This window comes from Rhinopithecus bieti, unplaced genomic scaffold (assembly GCF_001698545.2).
Source record: "Rhinopithecus bieti isolate Rb0 unplaced genomic scaffold, ASM169854v2 scaffold_7414, whole genome shotgun sequence".
In the NCBI taxonomy this organism is placed as follows: domain Eukaryota; kingdom Metazoa; phylum Chordata; class Mammalia; order Primates; family Cercopithecidae; genus Rhinopithecus; species Rhinopithecus bieti.
In genome coordinates, this window is record NW_016806087.1 from 2530681 (window position 1) to 2556552 (window position 25872).

The following is a 25872-nucleotide window of genomic DNA, read 5'->3' on the forward strand; positions in this document are numbered from 1 at the left end:
TGGCCGGGCGCGGTGGCTCAAGCCTGTAATCCCAGCACTTTGGGAGGCCGAGACGGGCGGATCACAAGGTCAGGAGATCGAGACCATCCTGGCTAACACGGTGAAACCCCGTCTCTACTAAAAAATACAAAAAATTAGCTGGGCGAGGTGGCGGGCGCCTGTAGTCCCAGCTACTCGGGAGGCTGAGGCAGGAAAATGGCGTAAACCCGAGAGGCGGAGCTTGCAGTGAGCTGAGATCCGGCCACTGCACTCCAGCCTGGGCGACAGAGCGAGACTCCGTCTCAAAAAAAAAAAAAAGAAATCAGAGATGATACAAACGGAAAAACAGTCCATGCTCATGGACAGGAAAAATCAATATTGTTAAAACAGCTATACCGCCTGAAACAATTTATAGATTCAATGCTATTCCTATCGAACTATAAATGGCATTCTTCACAGAATTAGAAAGAACTATCTTAAAATCCATAAGGAACCAAAAAAGCCCAAATAGCCAAGGCAATCCTAAGCAAAAAGAACAAAGCAGGAAGAATCACGTTACCTGACATCCAAGTATACTAAAAGGTGACAGTAACCAAAACAGCATGGTACTGATGCAAAAACAAACACAAAGACCAATGGAACAGAGTAGAGCCCAAAAACAATGCCACACACCTACAACCATCTGATCTTTGACAAAGCTGACAGAAACAAGCAATGGGGAAAGCACTTCCTATTCCATAAGTGGTGCCGGAATTACTTGCTAGCCATATGCAGAAGACTGAAACCAGACCCCTTCCTTACACCTTACACAAAAACCAAGATGGATTAAGAGTTAAATGTACAACCTAAAACTATAAAAACTCTGGAAAGGCCAGGTGCAGTGGCTCACGCCTGTAATCCTAACACATTGGGGGGCCGGGGGCGGGGGGGGCGAGGCAGGCAGATCACTTGAGGCTGGGAATTCGAGACCAGTCTGGCCAACATGGTGAAACCCTGTCTCTACCAAAAAAATAAAATAATTTGCCGGGTGTGGTGGCACATGCCTTTACAGCTACTGGGGAGGCTGAGGCAGGAGAATCACTTGAACCTGGGAGATGAAGGTTGCAGTGAGCCAAGATCGTGCCACTGCACTCCAGCCTCGGTGACAGAGCAAGACTTTGTCTCCAAAAAAAAAAAGGCCTGGAAAATAATCTAGGAAATACCATTCTGGACATAGGACCTGGCAAAGATTTCATGACAAAAATGTCAAAAGCAATTGCAACAAAACCAAAAACTGACAAAGGGAACCTAAGAACTTCCTGAACAGCAAAATAAACTATCAACAGAGTAAACAACCTACACAATGGCAGAAATATTTGCAAACAAAACATCTGACAAAGGTATAATATCCAGAATCTATATGGAACTTAAACACATATACAAGCAAAAAACAACCCCATTAAAGAGTGTGCAAAGGACATGAAGAGACATTTTTTTCAAAAGAAGACATACATGCGGCCAACAAGCATATAAAAATCTGCTTGACATCACTAATCATTAGAGAAATGTAAATCGAAACCACAATGAAACATCATCTCACACCAGTCAGAATGGCTATTAAAAAGTCACAAAATTAACAGATGTTGTCAAAGTTGTAGAGAAAAATGAATGCTTACTCTGCGGGTGGGAGTACAAATTAGTTCAGCCACTGTGGAAATCAGTGTGGCAATTCCTCAAGGAACTTTAAACAGAGTTACCATTTGACCCAGCAATTCCTTACTGTGTATACACCCAAAGGAATATAAATTGTTCTACTGTAAAGACACACGCATGCACGTGTATGTTCACTGCAACACTATTCCCAACGACAAAGGCATGGAAGCAATGCCCATCAACAGTAGACTGGATAAAGAAACCGTGGTACACATACACCATGGAATACTATGTAGCTATAAAAAAAGAACGAGATCATGTCCACTGCAGGAACATGGATGGAGCTGGAGGCCATTCATTACCCTTGGCAAACTAACACAGGAGCAGAAACCAAATACCTCATGTTCTCATGTATAAGTGGGAAGTAAACAATGAGAACACAGGGACACAAAGAGGGGAACAATAGACACTGGGGCACACTTGAGGATGGAGGGTGGAAGAACAGAGAGAATTAAAAAAACATCTATAGGGCACTACGCTTATTACCTGGATGATGAAATGATCTATACACCAAACCCCCGTGACACACAGTTTACCTACATAACAAACATGCACATACATGTGCCCCTGAACCTAAGATAAAAGTTAAAACACACACACACACACACAAACACCAAATGTAACCTAAAATTCAACTGAGATGGCCAGGCGTAGGGGCTCCCGCCTGTAATCCCAGCACTTTTGAGGGCCAAGGAGGGTGGATCACTTGATGTCAGGAGTTCAAGACCAGCCTGGCCAGCATGATGAAACCCCATCTCTACTACAAACACAAAAAAATTAGCCAAGCATGGTGGCAGTTACCTGTAATCCCAGCAACTCAGGAGGCTGAGGCAGGAGAATTGCTTGAACCCAGGAGGTGGAGGCTGCAGTGAGCGGAGACCACACCACTGCACTCCAGCCTGGGCAACAAGTGCAAGACTCTGTCTCAAAAAAAAAAAAAAAAAAAATCGACTGTACACTCTAACAGCAAAAAAGAGGAAACCCCTAACGTAAAAAAAGATACCATGAGGACAACCACAGCAGTTTAAGGTGTAATAAATAACTATGTTTGAGGCTAAGAAAGAAAACAAGAATGGTACATTGAATCAGACTTCGAAGAGCCTTGAGATTTGTGCAAAACTTTTGACTTTGTTTTTTCCCTTTTTTTTTTTTTTTTTTTTTTTTTTTGAAATGGAGTCTTGTCCTACTCCCCAGGCTGGAGGGCAGCGGCACAATCTCGGTTCACTGCAGCCTCCACCTCCTGGGTTCAAGTAATTCTCCTGTCTCAGCCTCCCAAGTAGCTGGAATTACAGGCGTGCACCAACATGCCCGGCTAATTTTTGTGTTATTTATTTATTTATTTATTTATTAAGTAGAGATGGGGTTTGGCCATGTTGGCCAGGCTGGTCTGAAACTCCTAGCCTCAAGCAATCTACCCGCCTTGGCCTCCCAAAGTGCTGGGATTACAGGCATGAGCCACTACGCCAGGCAAGTTTCGACTTTGTTACTTGTAAGGAAAAAATTAACAAAGTATATACTACAAGATCTCCCCTTATCTCTTACGGCCAGCAGGAGGGAAAGTACACTAATAATCTAAATGTATCCCAAGTAGTATCATATAAAACACTGCAAAGAGAATTGTATAGGGAAAAAAATCATGTTTCTATTACAATATAAAATTAAAATGTGTAGTACTCAAGGCAAACTAGTAATAAAGACTGAGCTGTGATAATATTTATAAGATCCTGAGCCAAGCTATCATGGGATATACAAACATTTAAGAAGTTAAAGTTCACTAACAGCTCCATACACTTACAAAGCTGGAATCAAATTCTAGACAAAGAAAATTATATAAATACAAATAAGGATCTCTTCTGTTTTTATGAGTAATCTTTTTTGTCATTTTAGTGCTATAAGTTTGTAGCTGCATGAAAATATACTGATACTGATTTTCAAAAAAAACCCTCAAGAGTAAGAGTCCACATTGGAAATGAAAGTCACATTACTGTACAAGCCAATAACTAAAATCCTAATCTACATTCTAGTCTATAACACTCCAGAACCATGTCTCAACACCAAGAGTACTTTAGAACACAATTTTATTTATTTATTTTATATTTATTTATTTATTTATTATTTATTTTTTTTGAGACGGAGTCTCGGCTCTGGCACGCCAGAGAGTCTGGAGTGCAGTGGCCCGGATCTCAGCTCACTGCCAAGCCTCGCGCCTCCGGGTTTACGCCATTCTCCCTGCCTCAGGCCGTCCCGAGTAGCTGGGACTACAGGCGCCGCCGCAACCTCCGCCCGGCCCTAATTTTTTGTATTTTTTAGTAAGAGACGGTTCACCCCGTGTTACCAGGATCGGTCTCGATCTCCTCACCTCGTGATCCGCTCCGTCTCGGCCTTCAAAGTGGCTGGGGATTACAGGCTTGAGCCACCGCGCCCAGCCTAGAACACAATTTGAAATGCACTTGGGGATCAGTAGAAATCCTACAATTGCATAATGGTTTAACATCAGATCATAAATGGCTAGTGGGTATGTTTTTGTTTGTTTCTTTTTGTTTTTTTGATACGGAGTCTCACTCTGTTGCCCAGGCTGGAATGCAGTGGCATGATCTCAGCTCACTGCAACTTCTACCTCCCAGGTTCAAGCCATTCTCCTGCCTCAGCCTCCGAGTAGCTGGGATTATAGGCATGCGCCATCACGCCCGGCTAATTTTGCATGTTTAGTAGAGGCGGGGTTTCTCCATGTTGGTCAGGCTGGTCTCGAACTCCCGACCTCAGGTGATATGCCCACCTTGGCCTCCCAAAGAGCTAGGGTTACAGGTGTGAGCCACTGTGCCCTGCGTGGCTGTTTTTAAGAGGCTATATCTAGAGATTTACTTGACTCTGTAATTTGGGTAACAAGCTTTTTTGTCTCATCTATACAAATACAACTAAGTGTTCAACTTCACTGAATGTATTTTAAGTATACTGATATTCTGTAAATCTCGGACTCCATAACTAAAAAGAGTTAACGTACACTATTACCAACTTTTTTTTTCTTTTTTGGATATGGAGTCTCTCTCTGTCGTGCAGGCTGTAGTGCAGTGGCACAATCCAGGCTCACTGCAACCTCCGCTTCCCAAGTTCAAGCAATTCTCCCGCCACTAGGCCCACCTAATCTTTATTTTTATTTTTTTGTATTTTTAGTAGAGACGGGGTTTTACCATGTCGGTTAGGCTGGTCTCGAATTCCTGATCTCAAATCATCTGCCCCCCTCAGCCTCCCAAAGTGCTGGGATTATAGGAGTGAGCCACCACACCTGGTCTATTACTAACATTTTTCCTTTATTTCTTACATACATAATGCCAGACACAGCTATTTATCTCTTTAGGATATCTTGACAGAAGAATCCAAACCATTGCTTCAAAACACATGTTGTTATAAAATTTACCCTTAAATTTCTATGGAAACCAAATACATGATCTTTTAAGTCCATTTAACTGTCTAGTTAAGACGCTTAATAGTATTCTGTAAGCTAAGTGTTCCAGAGGAAGGCTACAGGTTTGATTTTTCAAGTATACTTCATATTTTTATGAAAGCAGTCTGTATGTCTATACAGGTCTCTTCCTTGATTTGGGTCGCTAGAAGCTTTTTTTTTTCTTTTCTTTTCTTGGAAGTTCCCTTCAGTGTTCAAAAGAATGATATTATTCCCTCAGTGCTTAAATGTATATAACAGTTTGTATGAGATGTGTATAAATGAAGGTCAGTTTGGCTGGATGTAAAATATTTGACTCACATTTTCTTTCCTTGAGTATGTTAAATGTACTTCTCTAGTGTCTTCTGGCCTAACATTTTGCTGCAAAATAAGTCATGTGGTCTTTCTGCCTAAGAATTTTACCACTTTATGTAGGCTGCAATGTGTATTGGGACTTTATGATAGTTTTTATATATTGTTTCTAATTCTTTCTTGTTCTTAACCTTCTCCTTGTCTCGTGGGCAAAGGTGGTGTAGATGTTATATGAGATCATCAAAAGGGCTTTTCTCCAGAACAAAGAACATGAGGTTTAGTACATGAACTTGGATGTTGTTTGTATCTGTTCAAAAACTTTGGGCTCATTTCTGGGTACTTAATTATGTTTTGGAAAAATAAATGTATAATATATTGAGTTATGAACTGAAGAAACATTAACTGATCTTAGAATGAGAAAGTCTTAACTGAGTCAAAGTAGAAATCAGAATCCACTTAAGACATGAGATTTATTTTACAAGAAAAAATTAAAACAAAATAGAAAAGAATTAAGATTTATAACTAAAAGAAAATATCTTAGTAACTAAAAAAATTTGACAATTAAAATAACTCAGAAAACAGCTCTCTGGCTGTTTAAAACTAAAAGCCCTAATTATCCACATTCCAACCTCAAAATATAACTAAAATTAAGTTTCTTCCAAAGGTTAGGACCTATTGTTATTTTCAGGCTTCTGCTGTTCACCGAGTACAAGGGTATATTATAGCACATATCCATGCCTGACTCATATAACTGAAGACATACTCCCAGGCGTATGTTATGTTCTCCGGAAGAAAAAATAATAAAACATAATAATCTGTAAATAATCTAAACTCTAAACTAATGACATTCTTAATTATTCTAAAAAATGAGAAAGAGAAAAAAGGTCTTAGAGACAAACTGACTACAAAAAGAGTAAGTAAAAGGTCTCTATGTGGAAAACAAAACTGATTTTTGAGCCTCATTCGAAAGCCCCACCTAGTTTTATAACCCAAGAATAATTCATGCTTTCCAGTTTAATCACCATCAGAAAGTCTAACTCATGCACCAACTTGTACATACTCCTTTGTTAGGCACCCAACATAACAATTTAGACATACTTAGTAGACTCTAGGCTTAGGCTTATAATCCACACCAGATGAAAAGAGAATTAGATAAATACATGTCCTAGAAAAAGGGGTTTACTATACCTATATAACTATAACTACATATATTTGGAAGTCTGCATCTTTTTATTGATTTTATTCCCCTAGAATGTTCCCGGGCTCTGGGACGAATATGTCTTTATCAGTCAACTTTAGGTTTGATGTCTGCAAAATACAGGTTTCGTCTTGATTTATATAAGGTATTTTCAAACTACACAAATCTCTGTTTCTATGAATATTGTATCATTTGACAGTAGGAAGAGTACCCTTGCTTATAGGGTTCTTTTTTCTTTTTTAATTTTATTTCAGATTCAGGGAGTACATGTGCAGGTTTGTTATGTGTACACATTACATAATGGTGGGGTTTGGGCTTCCAGTACACCCATAAACCAAATAGTGACCATTGTACCCAATAGGTACTTTATCAGGCCACACCACCCTCCCAACTTTGCCCCTTTTGGAGTCCTCAGCATCTAGTTTCCATCTTTAAGTCCATGTGTACCCACTGTTTAGTTCCCATCTATAAAAAAGAACATGCAGTAGCTAATTTTCAGTTTCTAAGTTTTTTCACTTAAAATAATGGCCTCCAGCTTCATCCATGTTGCTGCAGAGGAAATCATTTCATTCTTTATGGCTGCTTTGATTTCTTGTTGCTGTATTCTGACGGACTGTGTTCTTCAATAAAGGCTGAAACAGTATCTCCCCAACTACCTGCTCTTCTACTATCCCTTCTACTCTGATGTTCTACTATCAAGAAATGGACTCTAAATAATGGATCTGAATGAGTGTCTGATGTGCTTCTAACCAAAAAGAATGTAGTGGATGAGACTGTGTGACTTCAGAGGCTAGGTCATAAAAGGAACACAGCTTCCACTCTGGAAGGTATATGTTACCTTTGGGAATTCTAAGTTGCCAGGTAGGAAGTGTGACTGCTTCGAGGCCGCCATGCTGTGAGAAAGTCAAGTCATATGCAAAGGGCATGGATAGGCACTCCATAAGGCTGTCCTAGTTGTTTATCTTTCTAGCCCAGGGGCCAGATGTGAGGTTTCAGTTAATTCTAGTCCCCAGCCATGAAGCCACCTCAAGCCCTTGAGATGTCTCAGTTGAGGCCCCAGATACCATGAGGCAGTGGGCAAGCCATCCCAGCTTTATCTTTTCTAAATTCTTGATACATAAAATCATGAACAAAATTAAAAAGTGGTTTAAGGCTAAGTTTGGGGATAATTTATTATATAACAATAATCACAACGGTCTTTATTCTGCTCACCACAACAGCTATGCAAAACCCCCTCCTCAGTTCTGCAGGTAAGCTGTGCCTTCAGTCTTTAAAAGAGTGATCAATTAGCTCCAAAAATCACTCATTTAATTCCTTTGTTGCTGGCCTTTCAACTCTACTCAAACCTTATCTCTTATGCCTAGAAATATGCTCAGATATGTCACACTAAAATAAATCCTTTTTCTTGCACAAATCTGACCCCACTCCCTAGAAGCTACAATCATTTCATTGCTAAATTTCACTGAATAATCTGTTGTGCTTTGCTAATATATCCTCACCTCGACATCTGCCTGACTCATCACTGGCCCCACACATGGGTCTCTAGAGAATTGCCCACAGGTAGTTCACTGTTCCTGTCAGCTTTTATCTTCCTGAAACTGAAATTTAGCTTAAACTAAATGCTATTATTAAATCCTTCCGTCTTGAAAACTCTTTTTTTTTTTTTTTTGAGATGGAGTCTCGCTCTGTCGCCCAGGCTGGAGTGCAGTGGCACTATCTCCACTCACTGCAAACTCCACCTCCCGGGTTCACACCATTCTCCTGCCTCAGCCTCCGGAGTAGCTGGGACTACAGGCACCTGCCACAACACCCGGCTAATTTTTTTGTATTTTTAGTAGAGACGGGGTTTCACTGTGTTAGCCAGGATGGTCTCGATCTCCTGACCTCGTGATCCACCCTCCTCGGCCTCCCAAAGTGCTGGGATTACAGGTGTGAGCCACCGCGCCCAGCCGAAAACTCTTTTTTTTATACCTCAGATCATACAGTCTTGGAAAGACCACCACCATCTCAGTGTGTTACCAACACAGTCAAAATTACTACTGTCCAAGGGAAGGATTTTGGTGTGGGTGTCTGACGAGACACTCAGGTTTAAAGGCTCATGGTGAAAATGCATGGTGTAGTAAGCAGAGCTGAAGAGGCCACTGACAGGATCAATCAAAGGTTTAAAAACATAGGTAACTCTTTCAGTATAATAGAATTACAGAAGCAAATAAGTCACAAGAAAAAGTAAACATAAAAGGGACAAAGGTGAGTAAATTATAACCAAGATATGATTGCTGGTGGGAATATACAGTGACATAGCCATCTGAGGAAATAATCTGACAGTTCCTCAAGTGGTTAAACATGGAGTTACCATATGACCCAGCACTCCCACTCCTAGATACATACCAAAGAAATGAAAACAAATGTCCACTTTAACTCATATACAAATGTTCACAGCAGCATATTCACAATAGCCAAAAGTGAAAACAACCCAAATGTATATGAACTGCTGTGATACATCCAGAAAATGAAATATTATTAATCATGAAATGAATGAACGAATACATGGTATAACAAGAACGAATCTTTAAAACATTGTAAGTAAAAGAAGCCAAACACAAAAAGTGACATATTGTTTGTTTATATGAAATGTCCAGAATAGAGACAAAAAGTAACTTAGTGATTACTAAGCGTTGTGGGGGGTAAGGAGAATAGGGACTGACTGTTAATGGACAGTCATTTCTTTCAGAGAATGATGATGAAAATGTTCTGGAATTTTAAAATGGTGAGTTGCAAAATTATGTGAATATACTGAAAACCACACAATTGTACCCTTTAAAGTAGAGAATGTTATGTTTGCAAATTATATCTCAATTTTTTAAAATGTATGAGGGAAAAAATAGCCTCTTTTCAATTACTGCTTCCTAGTCAACATAAACCAGACAAAAAATCCCCAACAAAATCTGGAACTTCGTTACTTCATTTCACTCTTTTCAATTCCAGGTTAAAACAGGATCCAAAACAGAGGAAAAAATTTTAACAATTCTACTGAATCCAGAACATCAATGCTAAGGAGTGAAATCTGAATAACGAACTCTAAGAATACAGTCCATTTTTAAATTAGCACCAAATGGGAAATAAAAGAGAAAATATATTACTCATAACAGGTTCTGTCTGTAAATGTTTTTAGAATACTACCTTAGATCCTAAGTAAGAATCAAACATGCCTGGGCCCTTAAAGAGAATTAGTGGATAGCCCCAACTAACAAAATGACTTGCAAGAGTGTTCCAGCTTTTAGCTGGGAGCATAAAAGGAAAAAACCCTTATACTACAGTGAGCCTAAGTGGGTGGAGGGAGGAAGGGACAGAGAACGAGCAAAGAAGCCACCACGTTAATTGTCGACATTTTCTAAACCCAGACTCCAGCTGCTGCCAAGGGGCTCAGTCCTTCCTGGAAAGTTACGGCCACACTGGGGAGAGGCCCTCACTTCATCCAGCAACTTGCACTGCGTCTAACAGCACCAGCCCCACATTCACCCGCACCACAGCCCCCAAGTTCGCCTGCATCTACTCTATCCTGATTCTGCACGATGAATGAGGTGACCATCACAGAGGGTAAGATCAAGGCCCTAATTAAAGCAAGTGGTGTAAATGTTGAACCTTTTTGGCCTGGTTTGTTGGCAAACGCCCTGGCCAATGTTGATAATCGAGAGACTCATCAGTAATGTAGGGGTTGGTGGACCTGCTACAGCAGCTGCTGCTGCATCAACAGTAGGTCCTGCCCTGTCCAGGGCAGCTGCTCCAGCCGAGGAGAAGAAAGTGTAAGCAAGGAAAAAAGAATCTCAGCTGGATGCAGTGGCTCACACCTGTAATCCCAGCACTTTAGGAGGCTAAGGTGGGCAGATCACTTGAAGCTAGGAGTTCTAGACAAGCCTGGCCAAAATGGTAAAGCGCGGTCTCTATCAAAAATACAAAAATTAGCTAGGTATGCTGGCGCATGCCTATAATCCCAGATGCTCAGGCGGCTGAGGCACAAGAATTGCTTGAACCTGGGAGGCGGAGGTTGCAGTGACTAGGTGACAGAGCCAGACTCTGTCTCCAAAAAGAAAAGAGAAAACAAAGAAGAATCTGAGGAGTGTGATGATGGCACGGGCTTTGGTTTTTTTGTGACTAAAAGTTATTCTATAACTCTTTTACAAATTTTAAAATTAAACTGGACTCCAGGGACCAGTGGGTGAGGCCACTAGCTATGGGGTGGTGGGCACACTGTGGCGTGATGGCCCGGGACCGCTGCAGGCATCTGAACTGGTCTCTCACCACTCTCATGCCACATAACTGTGCTCTGGCACTGAGTACAGTGGGGACGGCCCTGTGGCAGGTGTCACAGCATTCTCTTAGTGGGTAATGGCAGCACCAGCAGCAGCAGGCCAGGAGCAGGAAGGAGGATCACAACAGATCACACATGGGGACTCCGGTCCGGATCCTGTGCCCCTCAGGGGACTTCCAGATCCACAAGGGCAGATTATGCAGGGGCTGACAAGTGAGGACTAGAGCCACTGACATTTGGAATGAATGCAAGTATGACCGCCCATCTATATTCAAACAGTATAAACTTTGGGTTACATAACTGAATGTGTTCAGGAATGTGTCATTCAGAACAACACCACGGCTGCCATCTCGGTCCACTCCAGGTCAAAATGAACAGACATCTTGGTTGCTCTCCTACCTCCCTGACTGCTATGTCTGTTTCTTGTACTTGTTCCTTTTCCTCTTGAATTCCATTAAATTTCTCAAAGGCTTGTCACTGAACAGACTCTCTGCATCCTTTTTTTTTTTTAAATCCACTTATGAACCATTATATGATCTGTTTTACCTATCAAATCTATAATATTTGTGTAAGGTTTGGGAACAGTCCACCAACTGCCTTCCCTTCTGACATGAACCACAGAGTTTGGGGGTCTCAAAGACCATTCTCAGGTTCAACGTGCCACATTGTTAGACTATCAGGTGTGGTCCAAGGTACCCAGATCTCTATGCCCTTGGAAGGCTCCAAGGACAAAGGCCAGATCTCTCTTCAGGCAAGGTTAAATTCTTTTTTTTTTTTTTTGAGACGGAGTCTTGCTCTGTCACCCGGGCTGGAGTGCTGTGGCCGGATCTCAGCTCACTGCAAGCTCCGCCTCCCGGGTTCACGCCATTCTCCTGCCTCAGCCTCCCGGGTAGCTGGGACTACAGGCGCCGCTACCTCGCCCGGCTAGTTTTTTGTAGTTTTTTTAGTAGAGACGGGGTTTCAACGTGTTAGCCAGGATGGTCTCGATCTCCTGACCTCGTGATCCGCCCGTCTCGGCCTCCCAAAGTGCTGGGATTACAGGCTTGAGCCACCGCGCCCGGCCGGTTAAATTCTTTACTAAACCACCTGCTTGCTGATTCTTCTGATTCTTCAATTCGTATTTCTAACCACCGTCTTGATATTTCCATCAATAGTCAAACTCATCAACATTTTCCCCCAAACCAACTGAGACTTCACTGTTTCTACTGATAATGCCAACATTATTTCACCTTGTTTAAAAAGTTATTTTTAATAAGTAAGCCATAATTGTATGCATGGGGTATGATGTGATGTTTTAATATATGTTACATTATTTTTTTCTATAAGGAATTGAAGCAGCTTATAAAACCACAATATAAGATATAAAATTAGAAAGAAATTGGGGCACAGAAAAAATAGCCCAGAAAAAGTAAAACAGAATAATGCTACAGTGAAGTTAGGATACAGAATGCATGCTATAAATTACTATTCACTTGTTAGAGGTGGGCTGCACATTTGGCTCAGAGCTTTTTCACAGCCAAACAATATCCAATGCAAAAAAAAAAAATGACAACCACCCTGGGACACATAGGGAGACCTCATCTCTACAAACATTTTTAAAACGTGCCAGGCATGTTGACAATCCTAGCACTTTGGGAGGCAGAAACGGGAGGATTTCTTGAGCTCAGAAGTTCAAGAACAGCCTGGGCAACATAACAAGATCCTGTCTCTATTAAAAAAAAACTTAAACATCAGCCAGGCATGGTGACGCAAACCTGTAGTCTCAGCTACTCAGGAGGATAGCTTGAGCCTGGGAGGTTGAAGTAGTAGTGAGCCGTGATCACACTACGGCCCTCCAGCCTAGACAACAGAATGTGAGACTCTATCTCAGTGGGGAAGGGGAAGAAAAGCAGTTTCATAATTCAGAGTACACTAAAATAAATGATGCTCAGAAGGTACTATTCTTATTATTATTCCAGGACTTAGAAGTGTGTGGGTTTTTTGGTCACTGCTCTCCATACTCAACAGACTATCGAATAACAAAGACAGTACACCTCCATGACATTGTTTGCTTTTGTCTGCTCCTTTTATCTTCTCTCTCTTTAATGTCAATCATCTACAATTTCAAATTAAGCTTCCTTAAATATAGCACTTCCCTCTTTAAAACCTACACTGGTTCCTTTTATCCTTTTGTTAAAACACTTTAAAAAAAAAGAGAGAGAGAGAGAGATGAAGTCTTACTATGTTGCCCAGGCTGTCTCGAACTCCTAAGATCGAGTGATCCTTCTGCTTTGGCCTCCCAGAGTGCTAGGATTACAGGTGTGAGCCACCATGCCTAGCCCACTGATTCCTTTTAAAAGCACGACTTCTGCTTCTGCTTTTTTTTTTTTTTTTAATTTCCATAAGTTTTGGGGGAACAGGCTGTGTTTGGTTACATGAGTAAGTTCTTTAGTGGTGATCTGTGAGATTCTGGTGCACCCATCACCCAAAAAGTATACACTGAACCCAGTCTGTACTTGTGTCCCTCATCCTTTTCCTACCCTTTCCCCCTGAATCCCCAAAGTCCACAGTGTCATTCTTATGCCTTTGTATCCTCATAGCTTAGCTCCCACTTATGAGTGAGAGAACATGGGATGTTTGGTTTTCCATTACTGAGTTACTTCATTTAGAATAATAGTCTCCAATCCTATCCAGGTTGCTGCAAAATTCATTCATTTTTATGGCTGAGAAGTATTCCACACACACCATAGTTTCTTTATCCACTCATTGACTAATGGACATTTGGGTTGGTTCCACATTTTTGCAATTGTGAATTGTACTGCTATAAACATGCGTGAGCAAGTATCTTTTTTGTATAACGACTTCTTTTCCTCTAGGTAGATACTCAGTAGTGGGATTGCTGGATCAAATGGTAGTTCTACTTTTAGTTCTTTACAGAATCTCCACACTGGTTTCCATAGTGGTTGTACTAGTATACATTCCCACCAGCAGTGTAGAAGTGTTCCCTTTGCACTGCATCCATGCTAACTTCTATTATTTTTTGATTATGGCCATTTTTGCACGAGTAAGGTGGTATCGCATTGCGGTTTTGATTTGTATTTCCCTGATCATTAGTGATGTTGAGCCTTTTTTCACATGTTTATTGGCCATTTGTATATCTTCTTTGGAGAATTGTCTATTCATGTCCTTAGCCCACTTTTTCATGGGATTGTTTTTTGTTTTTGTCTTTTTTTTTTCTTGCTAATTTGAGTTCATTGTAGTTTCTGGATATTAGTCCTTTGTCAGACTGTGAAGATTTTCTCCTACTCTTTCGGTTGTCTGTTTACTCTGCTGACTCTTCCTTTTGCTGTGTAAATGCTCTTTAGTTTAATTAAGTCCTAGGTATTTAACTTTGTTTTTAATCACATTTGCATTTAGGTTCTTGATCATGAAATCCTTGCCTAAGCCAATGTCTAGATTTTTCCAATGTTACCTTCTATGTTTATAGTTTCAGGTCTTAGATTTAAATCCTTGATCCATCCTGAGTTGATTTTCGTTTAAGGCGAGAAACAAGGATCCAGTTTCATTCTCCTACATGCGGCTAGCCAATTATCCCAGCACCATTTATTGAACAGGGTATATCTTTTCCCCACTTTATGTTTTTGTTTGCTTTGTCAAAGATCAGTTGGCTGTAAGTATTTGGGTTTATTTCTGGGTTCTCTATTCTGTTCCAGTAGTCTATGTGCCTATTTTTATACCAGTACCATGCTGTTTTGGTGACTATGGTCTTACAGTATAGTTTGAAATCAGGTAATGTGATGCCTTCAGATTTTTTCTTTTTGCTTAGTCTTGCTTTGACTATGCAGACTCTTTTTTGGTTCCACATGAATTTTAGGACTGTTTTTTCTAGTTCTGCGAAGAATGACGGTAGTATTTTGATGACAATTGCACTGAATTTGTAGACTGCTTTCGGCAGCATGGTCATTTTTACAATATTGATTCTACCCTCCCATGAGCATGGGATGTGTTTCCATTTGTTTGTGTCATCTATGATTTCTTTCAGCAGTAAAAGCACATATTCTTCTATATTTACAAAGAAATATATGCTCAATGCAGAAAACAAAACCAAGACAAAGAGGTAAAGAAGACAAAAACCAAAACTCTACAATCCAGATGTAACTAGCTACTATCAATGTTTTTTAAAATTCAGATTATATTTACATGCAATGAAAGTCAAAGGTTTTATGTGTACGATTCCCTGCTTTTTGACAAATATATATACTCTAATCAATATAGAACATTTTCCCAAAACCTCACTCTGGAAATTCCCTCCCAGTCACATTCTTTGTCAGGTAAATGTATTGCAAAGAGCTTCTCCCAGTCTGAAGCTGATCTTCTCATTTTCAAAATGTCTTTTAATGAGGGAAAGTTTTAATTTTGATTAAGTTCAATGAATTTTTTATTTTATAGTTAATGTTTCTTATATGCTCGCTAATAAATCCTACCCTATCCCCAAGGTTGTGAAGATATTCTCTTACTTTTTGTTAGAAACTTTACAGTTTTAACTTTATATTTAAATATATGATCCATCTCAACCTGATAAAGGTATCTAAAAAAAACTACACATTCACTGTAATATTAGAAACAAGACAAGTGGGGTCTATTCTTACCACTTCTATTCAACCTCATGCATAAAAGAAGGAGGCAAAAAAGAATAATAATTTATAAAGAATCATAAGGAAGAAGAAAACCCTGTATTTGCACTGAAATGATGAAATGATTGTGTGTAAAGCACAGTTACAGGCCATGTGGTCGGTGCATAAGAATCAGTTACACTTCTATAACCCATCAAAACACAATTGTCATTTATAATAGCATTTTTAAAAGTCAAAAAAAGATTAAATATGAGCAAGACCTCCACACCAAAAACTACAAAACATTTCTGAGAACAATAAAGATCTAAATAAATAGACACAATACCATGTTAATGGATTGGAAGATTCAATATTATTAAGGGATATCTAAAATTTATAATGTATAAGCTGACTCTGAATTTATACACAGATGCAAAGGATCTAGACAGGTCAAAACAATCCTGGAAGAGAAGCACAAAGCTGGAGGACTGACACTACCCATTCAAGGCATTCAAAGCTTTAGTAACCAGACCCTTAGAGCAAGCATTGACCAACAGAGGGATGGAGCAGGTGGAGTCCACAAACAAACCCCCATACATTCTGTCTACTGATGGACAAAGGCAGGCAAATCAACAGGTCGGGGGAGAAGTCTTCTCAATAAATGGTGCTGCAGCAACTAGATAAAAGTATATTTCAAAAAACCACCCCAGGTTTACCCCATACTGCTGACATTTTGGCACTCTCTTTTGCTAAATATGTTTTTATTTTTTATTTTTATTTTTTTGAGATGGAGTCTCACTCTTTCACCCAGGCTGGAGTGCAGTGGCGCAATCTCAACTCACTGCAACCTCCACCCTCCCAGGTTGGTTATTCTCCTGCCTCAGCCTCCCAAGTAGCTGGGACTGCAGGTGCGTGCCACCATGCCTGGCTAATTTTTTGTATTTTTAGTAGAGACAGGGTTTCACTATGTTGGCCAGGATGGCCTCAATCTCCTGACTTCGTGATCCACCCACCTCCGCCTCCCAAAGTGCTGGGATTACAGGCGTTGAGTCACCATGCCTGGCCTGGTAAAAATGTTTTTTAAAAAGAGGAGAGATCATAACACCAGGCTTCTGTTTCTACTTTGCTTTCTTTTGGTTTTCTGTAGGGATTTTTGGTAATATTTTGAACTGATGCTTTAAAGTTACTTCACCACAAGTTTCTCACACTCATCTCTGTCCTCTACATGATGCTCCCAAACTGCCTTTAAACCTAATCTTCTACCATCAATTTTTAGTTTCCCCATTTGTTAGGAAAACACAAGCAGTTAGGGCTTCTCACACCTTGCTCTGCCTACAGGATTTAGTCTGAGAAGTGCCTCATACTCTCAACATCATCCAATATTCTTTACTGACAAAGTCCCTTTCAGTTTTTTATAACATCATTTCTGATTCCTCTGTTCAAATATAACCTTCTTCCTTTTAAGTCCTCACATATCTTCCCTTTTCTCGCTTATTATTAATGAACCACACTTAGAAAGATGAAAAAAAGCTATTTGAGCAGTCTATTCATTCAGTCACTATTCAGCAGGCCACAGATTGTTCTATTGGGGAGACAGGGAAGCTAGACAGGTCAAGGCTCTGCCCTTAAGTAGCTGATATTCTAGTGGCAAAGTCTACGAGGCCATAATCTAGAAAGTAGGGCTGTTTCTCATTTACCTCTATGTGCCCTGTAGTAAAGTACAACGTTTTGCACATCGTCAAGCCTCAATGAATAAACCATGAATTCACCTGTCATGCTATTTAAAGCTTATATCATAAATATCCTTGTCAATTTAACGCACCAACAGATCAGGAGTCAGAAACTCCTTGGTCTCCATAAAAGAAATGTAATGAGGCCTTATGTAATAGGTTCAAGAGCATCTATTGCTTTGCTCTTATAGATAGACAGGGTTTCTTTTTAAGGCTTGAAGTAAGCCAAATTAAGCCAACTAATAAATGAAAAGCATAATGAATAAAGTGTGCAGCATTAATGATTTTAAGTGAAAGAACTGTGAATGAAGAAAGGTTATCTTTATATCAAAAGGAACAGATATAAAATACTTGAGCCACATGACACCATTTTAATAGAGAAAAACAGGCATTTCTAAGGCAGAGATTTTCCATCTGGGCACTACTGACATTAGGAGCTGAATAATTTCTGTTATGGGTAACTGTCCTGTGCATTCTGGGATGTTTAGCAGCATCCCTGACTCTGCCCAACAGATGCCGGTAGCAGCCTCAGTTACAGCAACCAAATGTCTCCAAACATTCAAAATTGGACTCCCGGGGGTCCAAACCGAACCCAGTGAAGAACCTCTGATGTAAGACAGCCAACATTACTTGGCTGTACAAATACTTCTTCTGTTATTCTTTTTACTGTACAAATATCAATTCTAAAAAGCTTTAAGGTTCTCTGCTTTTTTCCCTTAAAAAACAAAACAGGTTAGGCACAGCGGCTCACACCTGTTATCCCTGCACTTTGGGAGGCTGAGGCAGGCAGATCACTTGAGGACAGCAGTTCAAGACCAGCATGGCCAACATGGTGAAACCTCATCTCTACTAAAAATACAAAAATTAGCTGGGCATGGTGGTGCATGCCTGTAATCCAAGCTACTCAGGAGGCTGAGACAGAAGAATTGTATGTACCCGGGAGGTAGAGGTTGCAGTGAGCAGAGATTACAGCATTGCACTCCAACCTGGGTGACAAGAGTGAAACTACATCTCAAAAAAAAAAAAAAAAAATGAAGCTGTAAAAAAAAAAATAAAAAAAGTCATAGACTCATAGACTCGGAGGATTGGGGTGCAGGGAGGGAAGGAGAAAGGGAGGATGGATGCCAATGCCAGCGAATAGCCACCAACAGTAAATTTTGTGAGTTATTAAAATTCAACCAGACTACAGTTTTCACAGATGGAAAACAGACACACCTGGGTAAAGGCAATTTGTATATAGGAAGGAACGCATCGACATGTTTCTAGAGTGTATAATTATAATATTTTATGCTGTATTTTGAAGAAAATATTGCCCCTAAGTTTTTACAGGTATGAAATGTATGCCACTCAAATGGGTGTGAGAGATAAGTACTCTGGAGCACTATGGATGATTTTAAGAAAATGTGAGGCAGAAACAAAGGCCCTATATTCTGATTATCCAGTCAGCATGCCAGCCTGCTCATGCTGACATGCCTTCTGCCTTCCCAGATCCATATGAACATCAACACTCTACCTATTCCTTACTTGCTGTCCAACACTAGAGAAAATGCCTTTATAAACGAACAATACGTACCGCATTGTAGTTGACTCAAATGCAGTGGAGTTAACAAACTACAGGGCCTTGACCAAAGGGAACCTTTCAGACTAGACAGGAGGAGATACATGAACACAGAAATAAATGTACAAGTCCACACTATAAGTTGGGAATGGGGAGGACAATACTGCGGGTAATAAAGGAAAGGGTCTGATTAGAGGTTGAATAAAGGCATTTCTAAGGAAATGACATGTTTCATACCAAGTCAGACCACAGCTATTGATGTCTCCAGAAATAATCCAAGAGATGAAAACTGTACAAAGGTGCCAACTTATCTAAGAATGATTTAAGAGAGCAACAAAACTCATGTCTGAGGACAGCGAGTACAGGCAGCCTGATATTGCAAGGCGATGTTCCTAGAGTCACCATTTAGTACGTCCTTGTAGCAGGTATATGCTAAGGGTTCTGGAAAAACAACGTAAGGTAGTTCAAAGCAATGATCCCGCTTACATTGCAAGTATAGTATAAAGGGTGGCTTCATGTGGTTGTATCCTTGGAGTTTTAGAAAAATGATACATGCAGACCTTACAATGGAGCAGACTTTAGTGTTCAATGTGCAGAAAAATCACCTGACGAATTTGCTAAATATTTGGAGTCCTAAGTCCCACTCCCAAGGATTCCAATTCAGGGGTTTACAGTGCAGCCTAGGAACGTTTACCAGGCACCCCCTACTGCCTCTGAAAACCCCACATGAAACACAAATCTTCCCACAAGAGGAGGTCTGGCTGTGACACAGGTTTTTTTGCTAAAACTCATGAAACAAGCATGTATTACACAAGGCCTCCTGACAGTGTTTGTTTACAGGCTGACCCTGTCCCTGATCCTGGTAATCCCCAGGGCTTGGAAGCAGAATCTGAATAAACTGCACAGCCTGCTACTACAGCTTGTGCCCAGACAACAGAACAGAGGTGATATGTAAAAAAGATAAGCAGTGCTGACAGCTCTCTCTGCAGAGGTTAAGGAAACACACCCAACATGAGACATGGTCAGGGAGCTAAGGAAGCCAGCACTGATGGGTATAGCATGAACTACAGATGGGAACACACCGAAAGAAGAACAATAGAACAGACAGAAGAAGAGTAAAATTCATATTTCTTAAAAGCCTCGTATCAGATACTGTGTTATGAACTTCATGTATTTCATTTAAATCCTCATAAAAATCTTAGGTATTAACATTAACATAATTATATCATAGATGAAAAACCAAAGGCTAAAGAGAAAAGAATCTGTCCAAGAAGACGGAGCTACAAAGCAACACAGCCAGGTTTTGAAGCAAGGCTCAGGAACCAGTCCATAATGCCGTAATCTTCTTGGAGATCTGAGATAACGCGGGTAGCAACACAGCTCTGAGGAAATGAAGAGTCCCACTCCAGAGAGAATACCAAGGCAAGCTAAGTACGCAAGAGCAATGAACAATGCTTTTGCAAAATCAGAACTTTAAATATGGATCCTTTTATTAAAACAGCTGAGGGTTCATACATTTTAAATAAGGGAAACTTGTACAGATGAGGTAAAAAGTTAAGATGTAATCTAGCTGATCATAAACGATGAAGGCTTGCTGCAGCTCTTGCTGAGTAGTGGGATCACAGCTGACTTCTGCCCTCCAAACCCAGTGTCTACATTTCCTGTGATGAGCAAATTTTACTTTTAAAAAGAAATACATGTGATGTCTTTTGTTGTTGAATTTTTTTTATTGTATTTTGAGGAAACTGAGAAGTAGCTGAGGGCAGAGACTCTCCAGGAATGAAGTCAATGAAAACAAGAGGAAGAGCTGAAATATCAGAAGACAAATGATACCTCAGATTACTTAACACACACCACGAGCCTGGGAAAGCTCTCTCTCCCCTTCCCATCCTGGACTATTCAATCCCAAGCCATGAGGCAGGGCCAATCAACAAAGGATGTCAAAGCACAACTTAGGTGACGAGGGAAGGGAGAGACATAGTGATGGCCACTGGTGACTCATACCATACGGGGAAATCAGTCAACTAAGTCAACGCAATGAGGATGGGGAGAGCCCAGACTCTTCCTATCAGAGAAAGAAACCACAAAGATGGAAAGGGAGAAAACTGGGCTGAATCTTCTGGTATTAGACGTATCAGATTAATAAACTCATGGATTTCAACACGTATGTAAATATATAAATAAATATAAACATAAAGGAAGCAGGTGCATATGTGTGTGTTCCTAGCTCTGTACTAAGATCTGAAAGTGACAAGCCAAAAGTAATAAGCACACCTAATGTCCAGGTCTAGCTTTCTAAATATTATTATTTAATTTTTTTTTTTTTTGAGACGGAGTCTCGCTCTGTTGCCCAGGCTGGAGTGCAGTGGTGCGATCTTGGCTCACTGCAACCTCCGCCTCCTGGGTTCAAGCCATTCTCCTGCCTCGGCCTCCCGAGTAGCTGGGACTATAGGCGTCTACCACCACGCCCGGCTAATTTTTTGTATTTTTAGTAGAGATGGGGTTTTCACAGTGTTAGCCAGGATGGTCTTGATCTCCTGACCTCATGATCCACCCGCCTTGGCCTCCCAAAGTGCTGGGATTATAGGCGTGAGCCACCGCGCCCGGCCTATTGTTTAATTTTTAAAAGAGCAGGATTCTCTGTGGAAAGAGTAGACTCCCGGGCTGGGATAGGAAAAATACAAGATGAACCTGGTATATCCTACTGTACTTGAAGGTAAAGAAATGATCAAGGGGCCGGGCACGGTGGCTCACACCAGTAATGCCAATACTTTGGGAGGCTGAGGCAGGAGAATTACTTGAGGTCAGGAGTTCAAGACCAGCCTGGTCAACATGGTGAAACCCCATCTCTACTAAAAATACAAAGGTTAACCAGGCATGGTGGCATGAGCCTGTAGTCTCAGCTACTCAGGAGGCTGAGGCATGAGAATTGCTTGAACCCAGGAGGTGGAGGTTGCAGTCACACCGAGATCACACCGCTGTACTACAGCCTGGGCGACAGAGCAAGACTTCATCTCAAAACAAAACAAAAAAAGAAACGATCAAAGAATGACTGAGGCATTTCAAAAGGACACAGAAACAATGTGAAGGGGCTCCTAAGATCCAAATTTGGGATAATGTAAGCATCAAAACATATAAGGAGAGTAACTGATTATAACCCACTGAATAAAACAGAGATCCATGAATTAATCAGTCCATCTAAGACAGAAAGCCAGCCCAGGGTGGGGGCAGGGACAGGGATAAATATTTGAATGGGTTATATATGTAGTCTCAAAGTAACTCTCAACAACATACTACTAGGGGAAAAGAATAGCTGCCAGAGATATCTGGCAGACATAATCTTGATCAAGTGAAGGCAGCAACTCCAATGGAATAAATCAAACCTGTGTACCATCTGACAGGATTTAATGCAAAAAGACAACATCACTACTGTGGCATCCCAAATTGAGAAACATACAAAATAACTGGTCTACAATCTTAAAAAATGTCAAGGACATGAAAGCCAGGAAAACATTGAGGAACTGTTCCAAATTAAAAGAAATTACAGAAACAAGAAAACAAAATATGCGATTCTGCCACAGATTCATTACATATAACGGGCAACACTGGGCAACTGGCAGTACCTGATAAGCCCGAGAACTGAACAGTAGTGAAGTATCAGTGCTAAATGCCTGATCTTGATGGCTGTATTTTGATTTATAGGAGAATGTACTTGATTGTAGGTAAAATGTACTAAAGTATTCAGGGATGATAAAATACCATATTAGTAATTTTACCTCAACCAGTCCTGGCAGAGGGTGAGGGGATTTATCTCTTTATCCGAGAACAAAAAAATGATATAAGGCCACAGGTCTTATTCCAGACATTCCCAATCAATTCCTTGGACTCCCTGAATATGTATATGTCAGTAATCTTATACAAACTGTTGTGGAATATACCACAAAATTCAGAGAAGGGCATCTGTCACATGTAATGCTAACTAAAGATACAAGTTACTTACCAAATTCGGGGGGCTGGCATGGGTATAAGGAGAGAACCTTACTATCTCTAATGACCTTACTGATGCTGACTTTAATACTCTATGAAATTTAGAGTTCAGTGAATGTTACCTAGAATCAGCCCTGGCTGTGGAATACTTTATTCTGAGCCCTTTATTTGGGGTTTGGATGTCCGCTGTGCTGGTTCCCAGAGATAGTAAGGGGATGAGAGTATTAGTTACATCTACTGACCCAAATACTTAAGATCCAGATGAGTGAGACAGTTTTCATTCCTGCTTGGTAGAGCCTATTTGCTGAGGGGAATAGCTCTTAAGGAATGGTTCTAGCCAGACCCTATCTCTACCAAAAAAAAAAAAAAAAAAAAAGCTTTTAATTAACCGAGGGGGGTGACACATGCCTGCAGTTCCAATTTCTCAGGAGGCTGAGGTGAGAGGACTGCTCAAGCCCAGGACTCAGGAGGCTGAGATGGGAGGATTGCTCAGGCCCAGGAGGTTGAGGCTGCAGTGAGCTGTGATCATGCACTGCACTCCGGCCTGGGCAACAGAACAAGACTCTGTCTCAAAAAAAAGAAAAAAGGCGGTTTCCTACAGACGAACCTAATGCTGGGCCTCAGCAGCAAAATCGAAGACAGTATAAGAAATGCAGAATAAAGGGAGGATGGAAAACACCTTCTTGTTACCTTTCAAACTGGCTCTATCTTTTACTAGACTGCATAGACCTTTGGGGTCATAACTACTATCCAGACAAATGCTAAGTAAGATCCACTCTCTCTTTTCTAAGGAAAACACTGATTCTATGTGTAAGTATGTGCACCTATGAAAGAATCAGGTTAGAGTAGATCAGTTCCTACACTTTTGTAGCACAGTAACTTTTTCTTCCTCTTAGCAGGTAACTAAATGTACACTGTTCCTGAACCAACACACAAACGACCTACACCCACTAGATAAATGATGAATTATTAAGATATATAGACCCCAAAATTCATTAGTGCTTTATGTCCTGAACATATCTGCATTTTCTGCCATGTATTCTAATGCTATATAGAATCTGATTTACAGTTTTAAAAATCTGCAGCAAATAAATTCATCTCACCAACTGCTCAGGAGCTCCAAATTCCTGAAAACTAATGTCCAAATCAGTAAGTTAAGTGACAAAGAAGCAGCTGAATAAGTAGTCATTTCACTTTCTCCTAGATTCTCAGAGTTGGGTCTACACAAAGCATGATGTCTAGACCATATTGTTGTTAATATTCATCACACAACATGCTTGCCCTTTAGGAGTTTAACTCTTGGTCTTTACAAAGCATCAGTACAAGAACACTCCACTTGAATAGTTTCTATGTCTTCCATGAAATCATAGCTGATAACATAACCCACTACATCATACAATGGCAGAGCCCCACAGAATGTCTTTTTCGTTAAGTACAATGCCAGGAAAGAATCTTTCTCTGTAAACAAATGTGCATGCTTGCTTCCCACAGACAATGAATGCTATGTAATTCAATGCTATACAGAGAAAGGGATAGTTTTCTTTTAGCCTTAGCAGTCAGAAAACAGAAAGTCAAATACAGTACACAAGAATTATAATCAGTTCCCCTCAGAAGCCTGGTACACTTTCTCCTATGTTCTTTTATTATTTTTATTTTTTTATTGTACTTTTTTTTTTGAGACAAGATCTGGTTCTGCCGCTCAGGCTTGACTGTAGCAGCACAACCTCAGCTCACTGAAACCTCTGCCTCCTAGGCTCAAGCGTTCCTCCCACCTCAGGCTCCCAAGTGCCTGGGACTACAGGACCTTACCACCATGCCCAGCTAATTTTTTGCACTTTTTGTAGAGACCGTGTCTCACCACGTTGCCCAGGCTGGTCCTGAACTCCTGAACTCAAGCGACTGCCCCCTCTCGACCTCCCAAAGTGCTGGGATCACAGGCTTGAGCTACCACACTGGCCCAGTGCTCTTTTTAGATGGTTTATTATGTCCTCTAACTGTCCTGCTGTATACTATCTTTAATTCTAACAGGTTTAAGTCCTTTTGAAAGTACCTGGAATATGTATGTGCAAATATATGTATTATCTATCTCTTACAATTCTCTCTCATATCACTTAAACTTTCTGATATCAGTTTCTACACAATGGCCTAAGAATTTAAAACGATAATGACACAGGAGGCTAAATTAATGAAGACTAAGCAATTTGCATCACTACCTTGTCCCCTTGTCCATTCCCCCAACAAATTACCACATAGCCCAGTGGGGAAGGCAAGCCCCACACCAACATGCTCCGCACGTCACCTTTGCAGTAGTCCGCAGGGTCCTCTTGTTCCTCATCATCTGATCCCAGGATCTCCTCCTCTGGCTCCGGGGGTGTGGGGTCTGGCAAAGGTGGCGGTGGTGGCGGTGGTGGTGGAGGAGGAGGAACTAAAGGAGCTTTCTGTTGCGGCTCCGGCCTGAAAGAGCAAAGAGAAAATTGCTCTTTACTTAGAAGTACATCTTGCAATACGGATGCATGTGAGCATTTCTTAATATGGGGGAAAAACAAAACTTGTCACATACTAAGAAGAAATGCCATTTAATGTCATTTCACCCATTTTAGTTGAATTCAACTAGGTTTCAACACACAGGCCAGGCCAAAAAAAAAAATTCTGCCCTTATAAGCTAAGGAATTTTTTTTTAGGTATCTTTTCACTTAGAGCTTCAAGAACTACCAATGTTGTGAAATTTCAGTGCTCCACTTAAGTCCTACCAATCTTGGGAAATTTAAGTGAAATGAAAGCATATTCCATGGTATACAGCCTTATTGGTTAGAAAACATCACAAAGATTATAAAAAGACAGGTGCAAGCAGCACTCAACTTTTGAAAGCTTATTTCCTGTTATTTGAAAATCAGAATTCTTTTCCCATAGAAATAGTAGCAATGACGTTAGGTTTCAGTAACTCATAAAAGCTGATTAATATACACTGTAGCTAAAATATACAAGATTGCCAGAAAGATTATTCTTGTACTTCTATAAGGCCTGTTAGAAGTAGTTCTGAATGTATTCTGAAAGTGGTGTGTGGGTGGGTGGGTGG

At 40.6% G+C, this 25872-nt stretch overlaps 1 protein-coding gene across 1 annotated transcript in view; it reads right to left on the reverse strand.

The window, feature by feature from the left end:
• SRPK2 (SRSF protein kinase 2) overlaps nucleotides 1-25872 on the reverse strand; it is a 299050-nt gene that overhangs the window by 71447 nt on the left and 201731 nt on the right. The window contains 1 exon segment of the mRNA XM_017874652.1: nucleotides 25096-25250. Within this exon segment, the coding sequence (XP_017730141.1) occupies nucleotides 25096-25250 (155 nt within the window).